Source organism: Engystomops pustulosus, chromosome 3 (assembly GCF_040894005.1).
Source record: "Engystomops pustulosus chromosome 3, aEngPut4.maternal, whole genome shotgun sequence".
NCBI lineage: Eukaryota > Metazoa > Chordata > Amphibia > Anura > Leptodactylidae > Engystomops > Engystomops pustulosus.
In genome coordinates this window covers 111,056,534-111,081,592 of record NC_092413.1, presented here as the reverse complement: position 1 = coordinate 111,081,592, position 25,059 = coordinate 111,056,534, and the positions used below count along the sequence as shown (strand labels likewise).

The following is a 25,059-nucleotide window of genomic DNA, read 5'->3' as shown; positions in this document are numbered from 1 at the left end:
CATCACAGCCTTTATCTAGTCAATTCATACATTAATCATTGTAAAATCATCTTTTCTTTATTATGTAAATGAGGCAGGTCACATGGTCAGAGGCAGTGATGTTGCCCCTGTAACCCCTCCCCTGTGTATAAAATTTTGTAGAAGTTTTCATAATTTAATCCATTGTAAGGGTTAACCAACTTCTTAAGAGTCGTTTTAAATGTGGAGGGACTGTGGCTGTGAACAGATGTGTGTTGTTGCAGCTGCCCCCCATTTAACTGCATATTATCCTATTTTCCTGACTTTGTTTATCCACTGCTCTGCACCTTGGTGACCAGAGGGAAGATACAGGCATGTCAAGTTCCGACAAGAAGCTAGAACTTTTACATTTAGGTGGTATTAACTTACCATCTCCTTTTAACAAGCAGATGGAAGCACTAGAAGCTCCACTAGCTCTGGAAGAACTGGAGGAAGCCTTACCCTCCTTCCAAAATTATAAGGCCCCGTGCATGGATGGCCCCCCTGCTAAAGTATGTAAAGAACAGAAAGATATCCTACTGTGTAAAACACTGGAAATTTGCTTATGAAGTTGATTGAGTAAAAGATTAATACAGAGAAGAAGTATTGTGCTTCTTAACCCCATAGCGCAATAAGACGTACCCTTACGTCTTACTGCGCATGGGGGAGTATGAAGAGGGCTCACGGGCTGAGCCCTCTTCATACTCACCGGGCATTTGCTTCATAATGAAGCAAACGCCCGTCGCTAACACCCGCGATCGGTGCTTGCACCGATCGCGGGTGTTAACCCTTTGATCGCCGCCGGCAAAGCTGCCGGCGGCATTAAAGAGCCGGCGGCGCGTGGGCGCCGCCATCTTGGCTCCGATCGTCACTCCCCGTGACGTCACCGGGGAGCGGCGATCCGTTGCCATGACAGCCTGGGATCACACAAAGATCCGAGGCTGTCATGATCGAGGCTATCTATTACAATGTGCGATCTGCACATTGTAATAGATGGTATGCAAAATCCCCATATACTGCCATACTGTAGTATGGCAGTATATGGTAGGATCAATCAGACAACCTAGGGTTAAAGTACCCTAGGGAGTCTGAAAAATAGTAAAAAAAATAAATAAAAAAAAGTAAAAAAAAAAAAAATTATATTAAAAAAACATAAAAATTCAAATCACCCCCCTTTCCCTAGAACTGATATAAATATAAATAAACCGTAAAAATCATAAACACATTAGGTATCGCCGCGTCCGAAAATGCCCGATCTATCAAAATATAATAACCGTTTTTCACTGCGTTTAACCCTGTAGCGGAAAATAGCGCCCGAAGTCGCAAATGGCATTTTTTTGCCATTTTGAAAAATAGAAAAAATTCTATAAAAAGTGATCAAAAGGTCGCAGAGTCCTAAAAATAGAAGCATTGAAAACGACATCAGAAGTCGCAAAAAATGACACCACTCACAGCTCCATACACCAAAGTATGAAAAAGTTATTAGCGCAAGAACACGGCAAAATGAAGAATTTTTTTTCTGTACAGGAGGTTTTAATTTTTGTAAATGTATGAAAACATTATAAAACCTATCCAAATTTGGTATCCTCGTGATCGTATTGACCCAATGAATGAAATAGACCTGTCATTTGGGGCGCACAGTGAAAGCTGTAAAAACCAAGCCCACAAGAAATGGCGCAAATGTGTTTTTTCATAATTTCCACTGCATTTAGAATTTTTTTCCCGCTTCCCAGTACACGGCATGGAATATTTAATACCATCACTACGAAGTGCAATTTGTTACGCAGAAAATAAGCCATCACATAGCTCTGTACACGGAAAAATAAAAAAGTTATAGATTTTTGAAGGTGGGGAGTGAAAAATAAAAACGCAAAAACGAAAAAGGGCCTGGTCCTTAAAGGCAGAAACACCTGTGAGTATTTGTGTTCTGACCCACAGCTTTAACTATATACAGTTCCCCTTTAACAACTATATACAACCCCCAATAATAACTATATACAGACACCCATAATAACTATATACAACCCCTATAATAACTATATACAGACACCCATAATAATTATATACACCCCCTATAATAACTAACTATATACAGTCCCCCTATAACAACTATATACCTCTGGAAATAACTATATACACCCCCCTATAATAACTAGCTATATACAGTCCCCCTATTATAACTATATACACATCCTATAATAACTCACTATATACAATTGCCCTATAAAACATATTTATAGTCCAAGGTAAAATAATAAAATTATACTTCACCTTTCTCCGTTCCGCCTGATGCGCACCGACCTCATTGTCTTCCCTTGCAGTGTCCTTCGGAGGTGTACCAAGATGGCAGCGCCCTGCTGACAGGAAGCGCAGTGACGTCACACTCTGCGCTGGCTCATTGCTGTCTCACATTGCGCCGGTACCAGCAAAGTCAAAGTGGCGCCCGGGAGCCCCCCTTCCCCCCTATAATCCAGCCCTGGTGCAAATTGCCACTATCTTTGCTTGACAGAACCAATCTTATGAAGATGATATTAATATCTGTTGACCATTATTAATTCTATTATTTATTATACTCAATGCGCCTATCTGGCTCCCCCTGAGATATTTCTTTAAATTTCAGGCATTGTTTAGAGGAAAGATTCACATTTACGACTCTATAGTCAACAGCCTTCATATTCTTGAGCTGTAACCCTCCATCTCTTTGAGAATTCCAAAATACAATGGATAAAGGGGTTTATACAAAGCAAAAATCTGTGATGAAATATGATTAAACTGTGGGATGAGTGGCCTGGTGTAATTAAGGCAGTTGGTCATGTATCCTAAACGCGTTATATGCCACTATAGTTTACCAAATAACATTTGAGAGAGAGACTTGTATAATGTTACATTCCAATTTGGGGAGTTATCTGGAGGGAGGGAGAAATCGAGGTCTACATGAAATTACATCCAAAGTTCTAAGCCTCATAACATCCTAAGAAAATGAGAGTGTACATTAAAAGCATTCCAACACAAAGCAGACATTCAGGAAATGTTTGTTATTAAGTTACTTGGGTGCTATGATTATATGGAAAGCAGAAAATTTTGGATTTGAATAATTTTTTCCGTTATTTTAATAACTAAATGCAAAAGACATCACCCAAATCTTTCAAGTAACATGAAGTACAATGGAGATATGTATGAATGTGACAGTTCTCTTCTGCTGCTCTGATGCTTGATGATGAATCAGGTGCAGTATAAATCTGGTGCTTTGTACCTCCTATTACTTGGTCTAGTTTGCTGTGCCACAATGTTGAATTTTCTGTTGCACAGGCTGAAATTTGTGCCGCTCTGGCTATTATCGGTCTGGTCATTATTTACAGATGACACGCTCCTTTTTCGTATAAGTTTGAAAACTGCCTAAAATGGTATCATTTGCTTGTACTATTCTGCTCTTTCACTTCTGTTTTTCTATCATGCACCACTTCCCAATTAGCCTTGGGTTTTAGAAACCAGCACAATAGTGCACCACCCGATCTCTGCTCTACATTGTCTGTTTGAAAGACCCTGGGCTAATGGATGATGTGTATGCACTTCAACATTCAGAGCATAAGAAAAAGTGTCCCAGAACATATCATCTTAAAAATGCATTTTGCTTGCCATGATCCAATGATTATTTGGCATCTCTGCTCTTTTGTTCTGACCTTATCAGAACCAAGCTACAGTATAGTTGGCTTAGTGGTTCTTAAAATAAAGTGTGTTTTTTATTTCACCCATATCTGTACAATTTTTATTGTTAGCATTCATAAGCTATTTTAAATGATAAAGAAAATGTTAGTGTCTTAAAGAACAACCAACCAATGAATGTGCCAACTGCATAACACAAGCATCTTGGAGATCTGTTGTTATTTTACCAAAGCATATGGTTTCAGTTTAGTAATGTCTGATATTACTTCAACTCCCACATGCTCTTGTTTTCTATGTGAGATAGTTAGTCATAACTATTTATATAAAATTTCATGTTGAAATGAACAATGCACCAGTGTATGATTCAAGTACTATTAATCGTCAGTTAATCAAATACTACAATATGATGGATATTCGTTCTCTGCGACAGCCGTGTACTATGAGTGAAAGTGGGGCCCCAAAATAAAACTATTCTATGACCAGTCACAGTCAGGAAGAGGCTCCCTTTAGTATGGTAAAACAAACTGTAATATGGGAGAATTTTATAGGAGATAGATATATGATAGGGAGATTGATGGGCAGCATGGTGGTTCAGTGCTTAGCACTACAGCCTTGCAGTGCTGGTCAACATCTGCAAAGAGTTTGTATGTTCTCTCTGTGTTTGTGTGGGTTTCCTCTGGGTCCACCGGTTTCCTCCCACATTCCAAAAACTTACTGGTAGATTGATTAGATTGTGAGCCCCATTGGGGACAGGGAGTGATCTGGCAGCTCTGTGCAGCACAGCGTAATCTGTGTACGCTATATAAATAAAGAAATTATTAATTATAATGATTATGATAAAGATAAATATGAAAGATGAGATTTCTAGATGCAGAACTATAAAGTATATTACATATACAGTACAGATGGATATGAAAGATAAATATAGCAGAAAAGAGAGAAGCAATTTTTACAATTTTGATGTTTACAAATAAAATCGAAATTACAGCAAAAATAATTAAAGTAAACCGCAGCAAACCACATATTTTCTAAAAGCAGACACTTTTTTTCAAAAAGACGTTCATTTTCAAAATTGCATTAAAGAGTTTTTAGACATAGGCGCCTTCTTGCAATTTTGATTCAAACTGAAACATTTTATGAAACATACTTAAATAAAATATACAGTTCCGACTTACATACAAATTCAACTTAAGAACTAACCTACGGACCCTATCTTGTATGTAACCCGGGGACTGCATGGTATTCTCCCTTACACAAAGGTAACACAAATAAATAACCATAAACCAAGCTAATGAGATAACAAAAGTCACTGGGAGATGTGCGCCATTATATTAGCCGCACAATAACACAAACCTTCCTGCTTCATAAGAATGAGAGTGAGAACGTCATAACATAGGTGTAAATAATGGAGGATGGTGTGAAATAAAAACTTTAATCCAGAACATGTGTGTATTTTTTGTGTTACATATAACTTTATGGACATGTTCTGGGTTGCATTGTTCATATATAATAGCGACATTAGGCGAAGAGGATTGAATGCTCATCAAACAACCACAAAATAAAAGGCAAGAGTGGATAGGAGAGGGTTAAAAACATGAATATTAGTTGATAATATCCCTTATCAAAATGTAGTAACATATAAGGTGAATATTTCTATTATCTGTGAGGTTCAGCAGCTCCTGTGTACAGTGATTTCTCTCTGTAGCCTGATGGCTAAGTTTCAGGAAAATGGAGATATTAACTAAATGTCATTGGGAGTGATTTTTATATATTAAAATCGCACCTGATATTCTCACTTTAAACCTGAATATCTCTGGATCCATGGCACTTAGAACACAATTTTACATTCATTTGAAAGAAGAGATTCTCCTCTTTCAGGCGCCCACCCGTAGGGCCGGCCCTGCCCACTGCATACGAACATGCTTGGTATAGAGAAACGGACCTATCTGCTAATCAGATCCCACAGACAGAGCAAGGTGCATTGAATGGGAATCCTTGGATCATAGTAATATATAATGCACAGAGTCCCTGTCTGCTGGCCAAGCTGCAGTACCAACATGTGGTGGCGCTGCTGTTTGGCAGTCAGACAGGGAGCCTTTTAAGGCTTTCCTTATAAATTACGTATTCCTTTTACTCATTGTGATAACAAATTTATATAGGTTTGTTAACCTCTTAAGGATCAGGCCATTTCCGTTTTTTGCTTTTCCATTTTTTTACTACCTGTCTTACAAATTGTACTTCATAGTGAAAAAAATTCCAAAAGCTATGAAATTGTAGAAAAAAAATACATTTGCCCCATTTTCTTGTGAGACTGTTTTAACGGCTTTCACTTTGCACTCCAAATGACACCTCGTGTATTCTTTGGGTCATCAGGATCACAGGAATACGAATTTTTTATAGGTTTTATTGTGTTTTTTATCGAATCAAAACCTTTTATACATAAAGATTTTTTTTAATTTCGCCCTACACTCACACCATTAACTTTTTTCATACTTTGGTGTACAGTATTTTTATACTTACCGTATTTTTTGGACTATAAGACGCACTTTTTAGCAAGTGGGAAGTGGGTGATATGAAATCTTAGTTTTTTAGCATTTACTTCTTAAAGTTTCCTAGGTGCTTGAACCCTAGGTTGTCGGATTGCTGATGCAATAATGCATACAAACATATATGAAGAGAGTTCAGCCCATAAGGCCTTTCCATAACCCATTAATGATTCCATGGCATACTATTCTATCATGGATCATTAAGGGGTTAAGAAAATGTAAAAATAAACTGTGGTAAACTTTTTATAAAAAAGTTTGTATCCTCGTTAGTATTGCATTGTGTTACTTCCTCATAATGGTTGAAAATTGCATAAATAGTATCTGAGCTCGGTGCTGTTCTATATTTATGCATGCATTTACTTCCTTATTCTATATTTAAGTTTTCATAAACTGATAAAATAGCTTGAGTAGCCCTAAACATACAAATCCAAATAGAGACTGTAAGTATTCCTAAAAATATATGCTATCACAAAAACCAGCCACACAGAACCACCAGCCTTGAGACCATAATACAATACCTTAGAGCAGTGGTGGCGAACCTATGGCACGGGTGCCAGAGGTGGCACTCTGAGCCATTTCTGTGGGCACTCAGGTTGTCACCCCAGGACAGAGTTCAATGGACAGGAACAAATCCACCAAATCTTCCTGCAGTCCCAGGCAACTTAAGAGATGCTGCTCTCAGTGCTATAAAGCGACACTTCATTGGCTGTTTGGAACTGTGGGAAAAGTGAGAAGTAGTGGACAGGGCTGCATTATCTTTGGAGGTTATCTTGCCGGACCCTTTATTCTTCCTCTACAGAGAGACCCTGGAGAGAAGCTACAATGATAGTCTGAATTTGTCCTCCTTCTTTTAACTGTATTGGGGGCCTCATGGGCTAATATGATGGAAAGATGTGGAAGAACAGGTAGCAATAAGTTACTGCTTAAAATGCCATGTTGGCACTTCACAGTAAATAAGTGGATTTTAGTTGTAGCTTAGGCACTTGGCTTCCAAAAGGTTTGCCGTCACTGCCTTAGAGAAACCTACAACCCTACTTCACATCTGTCTGGATGCAACAGAAGAGCAATAACCCATTATACTACACTGTATGGGGTCACAGTACGGCAGTGCACAGTGTCCACTTCTGCACAAAATCACTTTATATTAATCTGATGTTTCCAATGTTTCTTTTTTGTGTAGGTTGCTATCACAACTATATCTGTTTTATAACATATAATAGCTTAGTAATACACTAGGGTTAATACACTAGGATGAACCTTAATGCTCAGTTTTTTTTAGCATTTACATTAATATATCATTTTCCTATAGAATGAGTTGAGGCATGTAATCTATTGCTCTAATTTCGCATAAAATGTAAATGCTGTATAACTAAAGTGTTAAATCATTCCTTCCCTCTTTCTTCTCAGACTAAAGACATCCTTCTACAATGTAGAATCTACTGTACATGTACGCTAACTGGTATAATTTCCATTCATGACATGTGCAATCACATCTTCTTTCTGTTTTTGCAGCCTTCATTCCTGCAGCTTTGAATCTCCTGATTCAAGGCCGGTGTCTGGAACGCGTTTAAGCCCTTTGCCACATGTGAGTATCTTACTACAATCTCATTTTTAAACCCACTATAGAGATGTCTTAATGATGAACTAAACATTTTTATTTGTTTTTACCTGTATATAAGCCAAGGTACCTAATTTTAACACAAAAACATTGGGAAAACCTATTTACTCGAGTATAAGCCTAGAGTAGGAAATGCATTGGTCACAGCTTCCACCCAGTATATAGCTAGCCAGCCCGTCAATGCCCTCTAGTATAAAGATAGCTAGTCCCCATTATATATCCAGCCAGCCCATACCCCAGTATATAGCCTGCCAACCCATGCCTCCTAATATATAGCCTGCCAGTCCCTTGCCTCCTAGTATATAGCCTGCAGCTCCTGCTCCCAGTATATAGCCTGCAGCCCCTGCCCCCAGAATTCAGCCTGCCAGCCCCTGCCCCCCAGTATACAGCCTGCCAGCCCCTGCCCCCAGTATACAGCCTGCCAGCCCCTGCCCCCAGTATACAGACTGCCAGCCCCTTCCCCCAGTATATAGCCAGTCAGCCCCTTCCTGAGGTATACCCATCCAATAAGGAAATAAAAATATGTGGTCTTCTTTCATACGTCCCCGAGCTGGGTTTCTTCTTTCCTCCGTTGCTTCAGCTCCTCTGCGCGTCCTCTGCGGACGTCAGCCGCTTACTGACTGCCGATGGCAGTGTGCGCACTATAATGTCAGCAAGTGGCTGACATCATGGTGCGAGTGAATGCATTGCGCTGCGGGCCTGGAGCCAGAGCATCGAAGAAAAGAAGAGGACCTACTCAGGGACGATGGAAAGTACAGATTTATTTTTTTAACAGACTCGAATATAAGTCAAGTTAGGGTTTTTCATAACATTTTTTAAAAAAGTCTGCCTATACTCGAGTATATACGGTATTTCAGAAATTAATAGCACAGTTGATGATGGTAAACTTTGTAATATACGTTATTAACCTCAATGTTGCAGAACTTTCCTGTTATAGAGGTTTGTTTTCTGCAGTATATGGCTGGGTTCACATCACTTTTTTTGCCATACATTGTAAGGACACATCAGGGGAATTCGGTATCAGGTATGTAGGTCAGTGATTGGCTTCTGCTTATATGGACAATAACCTCACTGGGCACGCGAGTCTTGAGGAGGGAAGCAATATGCTGCATCCACTGCCCATAAGCTTATATTGCCTCTGCTGAGCTCAGGGTGGAACAGGATGGAAAAATGTAGTTTGCTACGTCTTTCTATGTTGCCTTTTTTGCCAGTTACAACGTGTAGTGGTTAGACAGAGGTAAAAACTATGCCTCCATCTGCCACTGTGGGACACATTTACTAAGGGTCTGTGGATCGCATTTCCGTGGGGTTTTCCGACTATTTCCCTTTTGCGCCGCGATCGAATTTTGCCGCAATTGGGCCGACTTTCATGCGACACAAATCGGTGGGCATGGCCGTCGGACAACCCGACTGATTCGGACTAAGCGGGGTTTAAATTTCAAATTGTGTCGCAAGACACGCACTCACATACACAGGGAAGAAGAGGGAGAACTCAGGCGGACCCGAGCGGGGAAGCGACACATGCAGGATCTCGGGCGCACAATCTTGTTGAATCGCGGCAGACTTCATCCTCGTCAGACAACACACCTCGGGGATCACGAAGGAACCGGGTAAGTAAATGTGCCCCTAATGTATACGCTCAACGTATACGTTCTGAGTTTTCCCGACTTATACGCTGAGCGTACACAGAAAAGGCAACGTGAACCTAGCTAAACTTGTACTTCCTAGGGGTACCATTTTTACTCCTTGTGGTGTTCTGTGAAGCTGTTAATGTGTACTATGAAGCTATAATGCCTCTCTGATGACGGGCTAAATGTGTGAGGTTTAAACAGTTCAAGGGCTATTCTCATCTAGGCATTGACATTTAATTAAATTCATCTACCATTTCTTCAGTTGGATGTTATAAAAATGTACCTGTGTGATGATAGTTTCAATTAAATGTAGCCATGTTGTCCCTAAGAAACAAGATTGTTGTCCTTGGATACGACCACTGCTGCTGGAGTGATTGCGCAAAATAGTTTTTGCATAGGAAATATCTGTGAGTTACTGCATGTCCCACAGCCATCCTGTGGTAATGAGCGTTGGTCAGGCAGGGCGGAATAGCGCATGAGTGGCCACCACTGCTAGGCTGTGGGGTAGTCATTACCTAGGAAATATATCTTGTTTCTAAGGGACAATATGGCTACATTTATGGAAAATTATCTTCACGCTAGTATTTTTTTTAATAACATGCAATTGAAGAAATAAATGTATATGGCAGATGAATTACATTAAATGTGAATACTGAAATGAGAATATGACTATAAAGAAAAATACTTCTTTGTCCTGTTTTTCCCTACCCTCTTCCCCTGCAGTGAGCAGTGTATATGAGAGCAAAGAGGGTAAATCTTAACCACTGACACACCTGAAAAAATTTCTATTAATTTGGCTCTTTAGACAATGTTCAGACGTTTTTATGAAGTTGAGTAAAAAAATGAGGAGCCGTACATGTCACTTATGCTTACTCTACCTTTATTATACAAACCTGATTTTTGCTTCAAAAGCTGCATCAGAAAACATGAGAATGCAACCTTAACCCTTTAACAACCCGTGATGTAATAGCACGTCATGAGTCGGCTGCGGGTGCATGGAGAGGGCTCGTGGTCTGAGCCCTCTCCATAGCCGGTAAGTCTTTGCTGCATATCTCCTGGGATCGTCGTAATACCTGGGATCGTCGCTAGCACCGATTGCTTGAGTCAACCCGCACATCGCCGCCAGTTGCTTCAAAAAGATGGCAGTGCATGGGCGTGACGTCCTCATTTGCTATGACAGAGTTGGGTCTTCCGAAGACCCGAGGCTGTCTCGTTTTAATCCATTGATTACCTGTGCGATTCACATATTGTAATGAATGAGGAGGAAAATCCACATATACTGCCATACTGTAGTATGGCAGTATATGGTAGCATTGATCAGACAACCTAGGTTTAACCCCTTAACGACTTGGCCTTTTTTAGTTTTTTCACTTCCATTTTTCACACCCCACCTTCAAAAATCTATAACTTTTTTATTTTTCCACATAAAGAGCTCTGTTATGGCTTATTTTCTGCGTAACAAATTGCACTTCGTAGTGACGGTATTTAATATTCCATGGCGCGTACTGGGAAGCGGGAAAAAAATTCCAAATGCAGTGAAAATGGTGAAAAAACACATTTGCGACGTTTTCTTGTGGGCTTGGATTTCACAGCTTTCACTCTGCGTCCCAAATGACATGTCTACTTTATTCTTTGGGTTGCTACGATCACAGGGATACCACATTTGTACAGGTTTTATAATGTTTTCATACATTTAAAAAAATTAAAACCTCCTGTACAAAAATTTTTTTTTTGATTTTGCCATCTTCTGGCGCTAATAACTTTTTCATACTTTGGTGTACGAAGCTGTGGGTGGTGTCATTTTTTGCGACTTTTGATGGCGTTTTCATTGCTATCATTGTTAGGACTGTGCTACCTTTTGATCACGTTTTATTAATTTTTTTATATTTTCCAAAATGGCAAAAAAATGTCATTTTTGACTTTGGACGCTATTTTCCGTTACGGGGTTAAACGCAGTGAAAAACCGTTATTATATTTTGATAGATCGGACATTTTCGGACGCGGCGGTACCTAATGTGTTTATGATTTTTACTGTTTATTAATATTAATATCAGTTCTAGGGAAAGGGGGGTGATTTGAATTTTTAGGTTTTTTTAATATAATTTTTTTTTTTTAAACTTTTTTTTACTTTTACTTTAACTATTTTTCAGACTCCCTAGGGTACTTTAACCCTAGGTTGTCTGATCGATCCTACCATATACTGCCATACTGCAATATGGCAGTATATGGGGATTTTACTCCTCATTCATTACAATGTGCTGATAGCACATTGTAATGAATAGGTTAAAACGAGACAGCTTCGGGCCTTCGTGAGGCCCGATGCTGTCATGGCAACGGATCACCGCTCCCCGTGACGTCATCGGCGCCATCTTTTTGAAGCCTCCGGCAGCATTGCCGGAGGCGATCGCGGTGAAAGCACCCGCGATCGGTGCTAGCACCGATCGCGGGTGTTACCGGTAAGCCTTTGCTGCAATATGCAGCAAAGACTTACCGGCTATGGAGAGGGCTCGGCCCGCGAGCCCTCTCCATGCACCGGGACCCGGCGTCGGGAAGGGGTTAAAGTACCCTAGGGGTCCAAAAAATTGTAAAAAAAATTATAATAAAAAAACTAAAAATTCAAATCACCCCCCTTTCCCTAGAACTATTATAAATATAAATAAACAGTAAAAATCACAAAAACATTAGGTATCACCGCATCCGAAAATGCACTTTTTTGCCTTTTTGAAAAACAGAAAAAAATTCTATAAAAAGTGATCAGAAGGTTGTATAGTCCTAAAATGGTAGCATTGAAAAATTCATCAAAAGTCGCAAAAAATGACACCACCCACAGCTCCGTACACTGAAGTTCGAAAAAGTTATTAGCACCAGAAGATGGCAAAATTACAGGTTTTAAATTTTTTGTACAGGTTTTAAATTTTTGTAAATGCATGAAAACATTTATAAAACCTATACAAATTTGATATCCCAGTGATCGCACCGACCCAGTAGGCAAGTCATTTGTGGCGTACAGTGAAAGACTTAAAATTTTTCACCAATTTTACTGCATTTGGAATTTTTTTCCCGCTTCCCAGTACACAGCATAAATACCAATAAATACCATCACTATGAAGTGTTATTTGTTATGCAGAAAACAAGTTGTTACCTGTAAAAAATAAAAAGTTTTATAGATTTTTGATTGTGGGGAGCAAAAAATGGAAATTAAAAAGGACAGGTCTTTAAAGGGTTAAAGGATATGTACCACCAGGATAAAGGATTGTAAACCAAGCACACTGACATACTGTTGTTAAGTTTTTAGAAAAAAAGTCTTATTCATCTCCTACTGCACCAAAATAGAAAACAAAGTTTAGGTAGAAAGAGATAATAAAGCAGACCAATGACCTAAGGACACCCGACTTACAGACTAATCCTGGTAACCTCTGGATTTTGGTAGTTTATTATACTTTATACCCAGGCTAAAGTATAGCTGTAAGAGTTATCCAATGTCTTACTAAACTTGTATTGGGAGTTTGAATGGACTAAAGGACTAATAAGGAGCTTGTAGTAAATAAATGCCTTGCTTGTCTGCTTTCAACATGCTGAATTGCCTTGAGTCTCAAATAAATTTAACTTGGGCTTTATATCAGCAGAAACCAAAGGTGTCATTCTAAAACTGTTCTAGAACTGTGTGCTACAGAACCAGAGAGATGGGCCGTTGAAGACATAGACCGGAATTTGATATTTATTTGCAGCTCACATTCCCAACTATATTTGCTTTGATGGCCTGTATCTCCGGTTGTAGCTGTAGCTACTGTAGCTTACAGAAACATAAAGTTTCTGAAGTGTTTTGAAAGATGAGATCCTCATCTTCACAAAGACACCATGGTTCTAGTTGCCATAGTGCCCATGATAGGAGCTCAGCTTATCAAAAATCTGTAAATGCAATTTTTTTTATAGGTATTCTGTCACATTTTAACAAAAGAGGGAATGCTAGAAAGGATAAGTATATCCTTCCTGAGTGGGCCAATATTTTAGTTATATAAAGTATGGTGACGGAAGCCCTGTATGTGTTGGTTTGACATGTTGTAAGTTTCACCCCTCTACACCAATCACAATTATAGAGCCAAGAGCTCTCCCATCAGGTGGACATCAATGGGCAGTCTGGGGACCTGTGGACCAATTTCATCCACTAAAGTACATCAAGGTAGCTTAAGACACACGTTTAAACACTATGTTATTTTCATTTCATAGAAGCCTAAACTTCCATCTCCAGATACAGAGGATGAAATTACAGCAGCAACCCCCCAGCCTCCTTCGCATGCAGTGCCACTTAGAAAGCCTAATCGGACACGCGTATTGATTGCTTCATCTCATGGAAATATTGTGGCCGATTCTAGAAATCACTATGTAAAGGGTATGTCTGTATTTTTCACTTAACCCCTTAAAGAATACTGTTTACCACCTTTATTAACTCATTCCACTCTACTGATTCTGGCATAGTGGGAATGGGTAAGATCAGTGGAGCAAGACTGTTTGCTTGTTTGCTCAAACCGTTAATCACTTATCAGACAGTCTTATTTGTAAGTTAAAGGGGTTGTCCAGTACTAAACTTTCCCTAACTATTCTACATCTACCTGCAATCTAACTAACGTTGTAATATACTTACCTTTTCAAAAGTGTCTTCTTTCCGCCGCTCAGGAGTTGGTGACGTGACGCCAGGTCTTCTCTTTTCTCCACTTCCGCCGACGTTACTGCCACTTCGCTCTCAACTCCTGCGGGACGGATGGGCGGGGTTTTGGTCCTCTTCAGAGTCTGGGAGCTGGCGTTGTTGAGTCTCCATGATGCATGCGCAGTCGGAGCGACACTTTGCTCTGTCTACTTCCCAGCATAACTCTGCAGGTCCCCAAAGTCACTGTGCATGCTGGCAAATCCACACGCTCTGCAATCCACTGCAGGTGCTGCGGATTAGGCGAGAACTTTAGCAGTAGTGTAATCACTTATAGCCACATTGAGAAACAATATGCATATATACCTGTGTTCACATAAGTCATAGGGCAATGGTCAAATAAGAGCTTCCTAAAATTAATGTGTGACCAACCCTATGACATACTGTATGTGAACACACCAACATACATGTACCATCACATATGTGGTGGGGGAGGTGGGATATGTTTGTCACGTATGAAGTAGTATACAGCCAGCTCCCATGTAGTATACAGCCAGCTCCCATGTAGTATACAGCCAGCACCCTGTAGTATATAGTCAGCACCCTGTAGTATACAGCCAGCCCCCTGTAGTATACAGCCAGCCCCCTGTGGTATACAGCCAGCCCACTGTAGTATAGAGCCAGCCCCCTGTAGTATAGAGCCAGCCTGCCCCCTGTATTCCAAGCACATAAAAAAAAAAAACTTAATACTCACCCTCCGGCGATACTCGCCTCCGATGCTCGGAGCGGCTCCCGATTCTCAGCATGGTACCCGGTGGCTTCTTCTCTAGCCGGCAGAGTCGCGTCCATGCCATCTGCTGGCGGGCACACACTATGATACGGCTGTCTCGTCGCTGATGACGTACCTTACAGCACAATGCGCTGTGGGTAGTGTAGTTTCTGCAGCAAAAAAACATCCATACAGGAACTGGGAACTACAAGGAGGACACTTCTAGTTTAGCGGGGTAAAAGAAACTGTGTCCCTTTTACCATTTTGAAAACAAAGTTAATAAATGATTCTAAGAATTGTTGTTTTTTTTTTTAATTGTGTACACATACAGGAGACAGTTTAATTTCTCATACACAATTTATGAAAGAGAGAACCTCTGAAGAAGAAGAAATAACTTCGCTTTCTCCCGACAACCCTCAAACCCAGCTTGCCAATAAAACTTATGGGAACCGAGAAGCACAAGGAAAAACCGAAACAACAAATCCACCAAATAACAAGACCTGGTTTGTTTTCTGAGAATGATTATTCATGTTTTAGTTACCAACACTTAGTTTTGACTAATTCACACTATACACACTGCTCAAGCATTTAAAGGAACCTTCTGCCATGAAAAGACAATATGATCAGCAAGCAACATGTTAAAGAGCTGGTGAATTTGAGCAGATTGTGAGATATATATGTGGGGCTGTCCTTTCTGTGTTTGATATCCTCCATGAGGGGCTATGCATACAGGGTTCGTAATCGTTCACTGATGGGTCTGTTTCTAGGCTAATCGAAAGCAGAGAAAATATAGGGTATACTGAATCTTATTTTCACAAATCTATATGCTTTTATGCTTGCACAAAGTGTTCTACCAGTGGCGTAGCTAGGAATGAGTGGGCCCCAAAGCAAATTTTTATCTGCCACCCCCCCGACCACAGCACCTCCTCTCATCTCCTGCCCATTTTGCACATATAAAAGGCCCCACAGAACACACACACTTCCACCTAGTTGCAGAGAAGATCTGGGGGTTCTCTATGTCGCTGGTCTGTCGGAGTACATCCGCTGAGCCAGAAGGATATAGAGAGGGCTAAGGGAGAGACAAGAGGCGCTGACCTCGTGAAATACGTAATGGACTTGATTGTCAATGATGATGAAAGGTTACTCACCTTGTACTAGATAGAGAGAGCGTATAGAGTCCCATATAGCAGACAACGATCCCCTGATAGTATGCAATCCCCGGTCCAGAGTACGGGGTTGTAAACACAGTATAATAGGAATCCCAAGTGAAAGGCAGGAGTGGATCAGGCGCTTGGGAAGAAAGGTAAAAAACCTCTAGGAATCGGCAAGTTTTAGTTCCAAAAAATAAGGTTTTTTATTGTGTCTTAAAAGATTTTTTTTTATAATATTGTTTTTAAAAAAAATCTTTTAAGACACAATAAAAAACCTTATTTTTTGGAACTAAAACTTGCCGGTTCCTAGAGGTTTTCTACCTTTCTTCCCAAGCGCCTGATCCACTCCTGCCTTTCACTTGGGATTCCTATTATACTTCCACCTAGTTGCAGTTGACGCGATGTCGGGTGAGTCGGGTAAGTCAGTCACGTGACCAGGGCAGGTTGGATCAGATGGTGGGCGGACTGCGGATGCTAACAAGGAAGGAAGGCAGGTCTTGTAAGCACTGTGGCCAGCTCCAGTTTTGTGACACATCGTCCTCCCCCGTTGCGCCATAGACGGGCAATCATATGTTATGATTTGGTAGTTCACCAGGGGCCCCAGCTTCTATGCTTCTATGTTCTACAAAAGCACTCCACTTTCAGAATCATGTAATTGAAACCAACTGCTTTGATTGCACTGATGGAAGTGATGTTAGTGTCTGTCTAGCCTTGAGGTCATTTAATATTTTCCTTACAGTTAACAAATCTGAATGTCTTTTATAAGTTCCTTGAGCAGTTCACTCATTGACTATTTTTTAGTTTAGAAATCCATAAATTATTTTCTTGCAGCTCTTAGCTGTTAAGACAGACCTCTAGTTGTAATAAAATGGTTTGTCTTTAAAGTGTGCAGTTCTACCCTATATCTCAGTAAAAACTGAAAAAATTGTGTATTTTAATTTATAAATATATTTGTTGTTTTTTTTTTATATTTTATTTTATATTTGTTTATCAAAACATTTGGAAATATTAAAGTTTTTTTCTTAAAAATTAACTAGAATACAATGAACCACCTAGGTCAGTGATGGCGAACCTTTTAGACAGAGGGGGTCATTTACTAAGGGCCGATTCGCGTTTTCCTGACGTGTTACCCGAATATTTCCGATTTGCGGCGATTTCCCCTAAATTGCCCCGGGATTTTGGTGCATGCGATCGGATTGTGGCGCATTGGTGCTGGCAAGCACGCGGCGGAAATGGGGGGGGGCATGGCCGAACGAAAACCCGATGGATTCGGAAAAACCACCACATTTAAAAAAAAAATGTGTCGCGGAGCTTGCACTTACCTTCACTCAGCCCGGCTCGGTGTATTCCAGTGCGTTCCGGGAAACTTCAGCGCAGCAGCGCCACCTGGTGGACGTCGGAGGAACTGCCTTAATAAATCCCGCTGCTGGATTGCGAATGGACCGGGTAAGTAAATCTGCCCCAGAGTGCCCAAACTACAACCAAAATCCACTTATTTACCGCGAAGTGCCAATGTGGCATTTTAAGCAGTAACTTCTTGTTACCTGCTCTTCCACATCTTTTAATTGTATTGGTAACCTGAGGCCACCAATACAGTTGAAAGAAGGAGGGAAAATTGAGACTATCATTGCAGCTCCTCTCCACAGTCTTTTGTACAGGAAGATTGGTGGGTCCAGCAGGATGACCTCCAAAGATAATGCATTTCTTTCAATACCTTCTCACTTTTCAAGCAGTTCCAAATGTTGCTTTAATATAGCGCTGAGAGCAGCATCTCTTTTAAAGAAGTATTCTCACCTCACCTACTACAGCTTATTCAATCCCTTACCCCCCCAAAAAAAACATCTCTTCAATTCATTGTTATTTTTAAAAAATTACCCATATTTTCATAATATACTGTAAATATGGATTATCTCCCCTAGTAAAAGCCTTTTGTTGACACTAGATGCGGCCACCGCCGCTCGCCAGCAGCAGTAGCTGCGCAGTCTCTTAGAATGAGGCTTCTCTGAATCTGCCGGGAATATATGAACATGCATAGCTAGTGCATGTGCAGTTTACATATACCTCACTCACTAGATCAGGACCGCTGTAGTGCAGTAGCTTCACAGTTGTCCTGCTTATTCAAGCCTTACCTCAGGACAGCTGTAAAGCTACTGTGCATGCCTGGCAGTCTTCCTGATCTTGCGGGTGAGGAGGCCAGGAATATGTGAACTGCGCAGGTGCCATTTAGAGTATATTATGGGAATACATGTCATTTTTTTAAAATAGCAATGAATTGAAGAAATGTTTTTGGGGGTTAGGGATTGAATTAATTGTAGTAGGTGAGGTGGAAATATCCCTTAAAGTTGCCTGGTCTGCAGAAAGATTTGGTGTATTTGTTCCTGTTTGATTAACTCTGTCCTGGGGCAATGGCCTGAGTGCCCAAAGAAAGGGCTCTGAGTGCCACCACTGACCTAGGTGCAGTGAAAACTGTTGCAAAAAGGGCAACAAAAACCTTTGTCAGTAACATAAACTTATATTCTTGGAATATTAAAAATAAAAAAACTGAAACCTGTAAAGATACTCGAAGTGGGTATGGGTTAACACACTGCCTGCTGTATCTCTGTAGCTGAGACTCATATATGGAGAGGGTATCGGTCACTTGCATCTTAATAAACTGGATATAGTTATCCATGCAAATTGCCTGTCTCAAAGAATAGGATACTTTTTAATACATCACTATTGATAGAATGTTTTTATCATCTTCATCAATGTAGTAGGCATCAGAAAAAAAGTTATCAGCAGTGTATATTGACTTTAATTTATATGACCATTTATTAACGGTTTAACTAAAAAAAATTCATAAGCAACATTTGACCTTAAAGGACACCTGTCATCAGGTCTGTGTCACTAGTCCTGTCACCTCTACCTGTTGGAGCAGCTCACAAGGATCCCATCCCAGCCTTTATCTAGTTATTTCATACATTATTCATTGTAAAATCATCTATTTTTTATCATATAATTGAGGCTGGTCACATGGTCAGAGGCAGTGATGTCACCCGTTACCCCTCCCCTCTCCTCCCCCTGCTCATGTCTGTGTGTAATGTATAGTAAAGCATGGCTAGTGTGTGTCCTGCATCTGCTGACATGCTGCATCCTCCTAATACACAGACATCAGCTACACATGTATCTGACATGTTCTGCTGTAACATGGCTGCCTGGAGCTGCTGTATCTCTCCTAAACACACACACACACATGCACACACAGTCTGCAGGGGGCACCAGCACCAGGAAGCACATCATTATACAGCCTCACATCATTATACAGGCTGTCAGTCAAGCACTGGGGGTGTGTCTGTGCCTCCCACTCATGAATAGAGTGGACAGCTTGAATATGCTAATGCTTCATTGGACATTTCGCAGGTCATTTGCATACAGCTTTAGGACCTCATTGCTTAGGTTTACAGGCATGTAGAGGGACAATGAAGGTATAGAGGCAATGCTCTCTAATGGCAGTTTATGAAAATATATTTAGTTTAGGGGGGTTATTTTCCATGACGGGTTCTCTTTAAGACTTCACATTAATTTTCCTGCCTCAATATGGCAGGGGATGATGTTCTGTCACCAGAGACCAGATGCCAGTCTTGACTTTAAACACTTAATAAATAATATAATAAATATAATTTGTCTTTTTTGTACAAATGAAGACCTATATGGTGCAAATCAGGCAACCTAAACATTGGTTATCACTGTACAAAAGCCAGTAAAACAATTCTACTTGAAAATATCTGAATGCTGTTATATAAGGTAGATGCTGTCCACTGGGCCATACTCTATGCTGAACATATGCCTTTCAAAAGCAGTTTACTTAAAGTAAATCTACCATCAATATCAAGCATGATAAACCAGAACCACTTACTCATAGACTTGGGCACCGTTAGTGTGGTAATCTTCTTATATTCTTTATCTAGATTACCACAGTCACAATGCCTTGGTCTATGAGTAAGTTTCCCTGGTTTTTCATGCTTCATTTTGATTGTAGGCTTATTTTAAATACTGGCAGGTTGTTTTTAAATCTCCTAGCATTTCTCACATTTCCAGCATTCAGGGACATAGTAATCAAGTCAGACACTGTACTGATGAAAAGCCTTTCAGCATGCAAGATAGAAAACTCAGTGCAGTCCTGGACCATGCAGTAAAGTAATACAATCCATAAATTGTTGCTGGTTCATAGACCATTATTTCTAAACTTAGTAAAGAGTAAGTAAGAAACACCAATTTGTTTGATTATAAAACTACATTAATTTACAGTACTGTGTTGCTATGCTTTTTTTTCAAACATTAACCCTCATACTTTCTATTGTTGTCTGTTTAGTGACATTGGTGGAAAAAAGAGCAAATCTACATCTCCAAATGGATCCAAGAAGTCCTTACTAAAAGGTAAAAATTTTTTCAGAATACAGAAAAATGTCGCCACTAGCACATGTCTCCACTATTCAATAGCCAATCCATCCAAAGATACCAGGAATATCGAATCAAATGTATAAATGGTGGTGCACAACCCTCAACAACAGGCATGTAGAAACTGATGAAATAAAGACAATAGAGGTGGCAATCACCAGCGATACTTCTTTATTGAGAATTCGCCATAGGACAGGGAGGGAAGCCGGACACGAGCTGATGATGATGGGCCGTTTCACGTACTCCTGCACGGCTAGATTAAGTGCAGGATTACGTGAAACGACATATCGCTGTCAGCTAATGCCCGGCTACCCTTCCTGCACTTACTAAAAGTTAAGATCACTATTATGTGTTTGATTCTTATACCCTAGAATTTCTATTTATACATATCTTCAGTAAAAGAAAGTAAAATGGTATGAGAAAAAGTCTTATGTCTACCATGTATATACTATGTATATGTGATTTATCTTAGTATGTTATTGTCCATTTATCAATAGAAAACTTCTAACTGTTTTCAGGTAGCACTACAGTAGAATAAACATCATCAGGGCCGAATTAAAGGGGGGGGGGCGGGTTGCACACCCTGGGAACCCCACTGCTTTGTCCTTAAAGGGGCCCCCACCAAATGTGGGCAATGTAGGGGGTCGCATGACCCGTCAAATTGCCCACAGTATACTTTAGGGATGCTGTATATAGTTATAGAGGGCTGTATATAGTTATTATAGCTGGCGCTGTATTTAGTTATTGGGAGGCTTTATATAGTTATAGGGGGGCTGTATATAGCTATTACAGGGGGCTGTATATAGTGATTACTGGGGGGGGGGGCTGTATATAGTTATTATAGGAGGGTATTATACGGGGCTGTATATAGTTATTGCTGGGGGCTGTATATGGTTATTATCGCGAGGCTGTATATAGTTATTATGGGGGGCTGTATATAGTTAATATGGGGGCCTGTATATAGTTATTATCGGGGGCTGAATAAAGTGATTCCTTGGGGCTGTATATACTGGGAGCTGTATATAGTGATTACTGGGGAGACTGTATATAGTTATTACTGGGGGGCTGTATTTAGTTATTATAGGGGGCTGTATATAGTTATTGCTGGGGGCTGTATATAGTTATTATTGGGAGGCTGTATATACTTATTATAGGGGGTTGTATATAGTTATTATAGGGGGCTGTATATAGTGATTACTGGGTGCTGTATATAGTTATTGCTAGGAGGCTGTATATAGTGATTACTGGGGGGATGTATATAGTGAATACTGGGAGCTGAATATAGTTATTGCTGGGGGACTGTATATAGTTATTGCTGTGGGCTGTATATGGTTATTATTGGGAGGCTGTATATACTTATTATAGGGGGTTGTATATAGTTATTATAGGGGGCTGTATATAGTGATTAGTGGGTGCTGTATAAAGTTATTGCTAGGAGGCTGTATATAGTGATTACTGGGGGGATGTATATAGTGAATACTGGGAGCTGAATATAGTTATTGCTGGGGGACTGTATATCGTGATTATTGGGGGGGCTGTATAAAGTTATTGCAGGGGGGACTGTATATAGTGATTACTGGGGGGGGGCTGAAAATAGTGATTCCTTGGGGCTGTATATACTGGGAGCTGTATAAAATTATTTTAAGGGCCTCTGTATATAGTGATTACTGGGGAGACTGTATATAGTCATTACTAGAGGCTGTAGTTATTATAGGGGGGTATTATAGGGGGATGTATATAGTAATTATCGGGAGGCTGTATATAGTTATTATAACTGGCTGTATATAGTTATTATAGGGGGCTGTATACAGTGATTAGTGGGGGCTGAATATAGTGATTACTGGGGGCTGTATATAGTTATTGCTAGGAGGCTGTATATAGTTATTACTGGGGAGCTGTATCTAGTTATCATAGGGGGTATCATAGGAAGCTGTATATAGTTATTGATGGGGGCTGTATATAGTTATTATTGGGAGGCTGTATATATTATAGGGGGTTGTATATAGTTATTATAGGCGCTGTATACAGTGATTAGTGGGGGCTGAACAAAGTGATTACTGTGGGCTGTATATAGTTATTGCTAGGAGGCTGTATATAATGATTTCTGGGGGGGATGTATATAGTGAATACTGGGAGCTGACTGATAGCAGTCCATTCTTGCACAATCAATGCTTGCATTTTGTCACAATTTGTTGTATTTGTTTGTCCACCCAACTCTTGATGATTGACCACAAGTTCTCAATGGGATTAAGATTTGGGGAGTTTTCAGGCCATGGACCCAAAATCTCTATGCTTTGTTCCCTGAGCCATTTACTTATCACCTTTTGCTTTATGGCAATGTGCTCCATCATGCTGGAAAAGGCATTGTTCATCACCAAACTGCTCTTGGACAGTTGGGAGAAGTTGCTCTTGGAGGACATTCTGGTACCGGTACAGCCAGCCACCCCCATGTAGTATACAGCCAGCCACCCCCATGTAGTATACAGCCAGCCACCCCCATGTAGTATACAGCCAGCCACACCCATGCAGTATACAGCCAGCCCCATGTAGTATACAGCCAGCCCGCCCCATGTAGTATACAGCCTGCCCCATGTAGTATACAGCCATCCAGCCAGCCCCATGTAGTATACAGCCAGTCAGCCCCATGTAGTAAACAGCCAGCCGGCCTCCCCCATGTAGTATACAGCCAGCCAGCCACCCCATGTAGTATACAGCCAGCCCCATGTAGTATACAGCCAGTCCGCCCCATGTAATATACAGCCAGCCCCATGTAGTATACAGCCAGCCACCTCCATGTAGTATACAGCCAGCCAGCCCCATGTAGTAAACAGCCAGCCACCCCATGTAGTATACAGCCAGCCAGCCACCCCCATGTAGTATATAGCCAGACAGCCACCCCCATGTAGTATACAGCCAGCCAGCCACCGCATGTAGAATACAGCCAGCCCACCCCATGTAGTATACAGCCAGCCAGCCCCATGTAGTATACAGCCAGCCAGCCACCCCCATGTATTATACAGCCAGCCGCCCCATGTAGTATACAGCCAGTCAGCCCCATGTAGTATACAGCCATTCAGCCCCATGTAGTACACAGCCAGCCAGCCCCATGTAGTATACAGCCAGCCACCCCCATGTAGTATACAGCCAGCCAGCCACCCCCATGTGGTATACAGCCAGTCAGCCCCATGTAGTAAACAGCCAGCCAGCCTCCCCCATGTAGTATACAGCCATCCAGCCAGCCCCATGTAGTATACAGCCAGTCAGCCCCATGTAGTAAACAGCCAGCCGGCCTCCCCCATGTAGTATACAGCCAGCCAGCCACCCCATGTAGTATACAGCCAGCCCCATGTAGTATACAGCCAGTCCGCCCCATGTAATATACAGCCAGCCAGCCCCATGTAGTATACAGCCAGACAGCCACCCCCATGTAGTATACAGCCAGCCACCGCATGTAGTATACAGCCAGCCCACCCCATGTAGTATACAGCCAGCCAGCCCCATGTAGTATACAGCCATCCAGCCAGCCCCATGTAGTATACAGCCAGTCAGCCCCATGTAGTAAACAGCCAGCCAGCCTCCCCCATGTAGTATACAGCCAGCCAGCCACCCCATGTAGTATACAGCCAGCCAGCCACCCCCATGTAGTATACAGCCAGCCAGTCAGCCCCATGTAGTAAACAGCCAGCCACCCTCCATCATGTAGTATACAGCCAGCCACCCCCATGTAGTATACAGCCAGCCAGCCACCCCCATGTAGTATACAGCCAGACAGCCACCCCCATGTAGTATACAGCCAGCCAGCCACCGCATGTAGTATACAGCCAGCCCACCCCATGTAGTATACAGCCAGCCAGCCACCCCCATGTAGTATACAGCCAGACAGCCACCCCCATGTAGTATACAGCCAGCCAGCCACCGCATGTAGTATACAGCCAGCCCACCCTATGTAGTATACAGCCAGCCAGCCCCATGTAGTATACAGCCATCCAGCCAGCCCCATGTAGTATACAGCCAGTCAGCCCCATGTAGTAAACAGCCAGCCAGCCTCCCCCATGTAGTATACAGCCAGCCAGCCACCCCATGTAGTATACAGCCAGCCCCATGTAGTATACAGCCAGCCAGACCGCCCCATGTAATATACAGCCAGCCAGCCCCATGTAGTATACAGCCAGCCACCCCCATGTAGTATACAGCCAGCCAGCCACCCCCATGTAGTATACAGCCAGCCAGCCAGCCCCATGTAGTATACTGCCAGCCAGCCATCCCCATGTAGTATACAGCCAGCACCATGTAGTATACAGCCAGCCAGCCACCCCATGTAGTATACAACCAGCCAGCCACCCACATGTAGTATACAGCCAGCCAGCCACCCCCATGTAGTATACTGCCAGCCAACCCCATGTAGTATACAGCCAGCCCCATGTAGTAAACAGCCATCCAGCCCCATATAGTATACAGCCAGCCAGCCCCATGTAATATACAGCCATCCGGCCCCATGTAGTATACAGCCAGCCACCCCCATGTATTATACAGCCAACCACCCCCATGTAGTATACAGCCAGCCAGCCACCCCCATGTAGTATACAGCCATCCGGCCCCATGTAG

General features: G+C 41.5%; 1 protein-coding gene across 6 annotated transcripts in view; it reads left to right on the top strand.

Moving 5' to 3' along the window:
- Positions 1-25,059, top strand: part of ARMC2 (armadillo repeat containing 2) — a 108,269-nt gene that overhangs the window by 40,912 nt on the left and 42,298 nt on the right. For all 6 annotated transcript variants that reach the window (XM_072141819.1, XM_072141822.1, XM_072141821.1 and 3 more), the window contains 4 exons: positions 7,719-7,791; positions 13,683-13,845; positions 15,198-15,369; positions 20,369-20,433. In XM_072141819.1, coding sequence (XP_071997920.1) covers positions 7,719-7,791; positions 13,683-13,845; positions 15,198-15,369; positions 20,369-20,433 — 473 coding nt within the window. The remainder of the gene's footprint in view (positions 1-7,718; positions 7,792-13,682; positions 13,846-15,197; positions 15,370-20,368; positions 20,434-25,059) is intronic.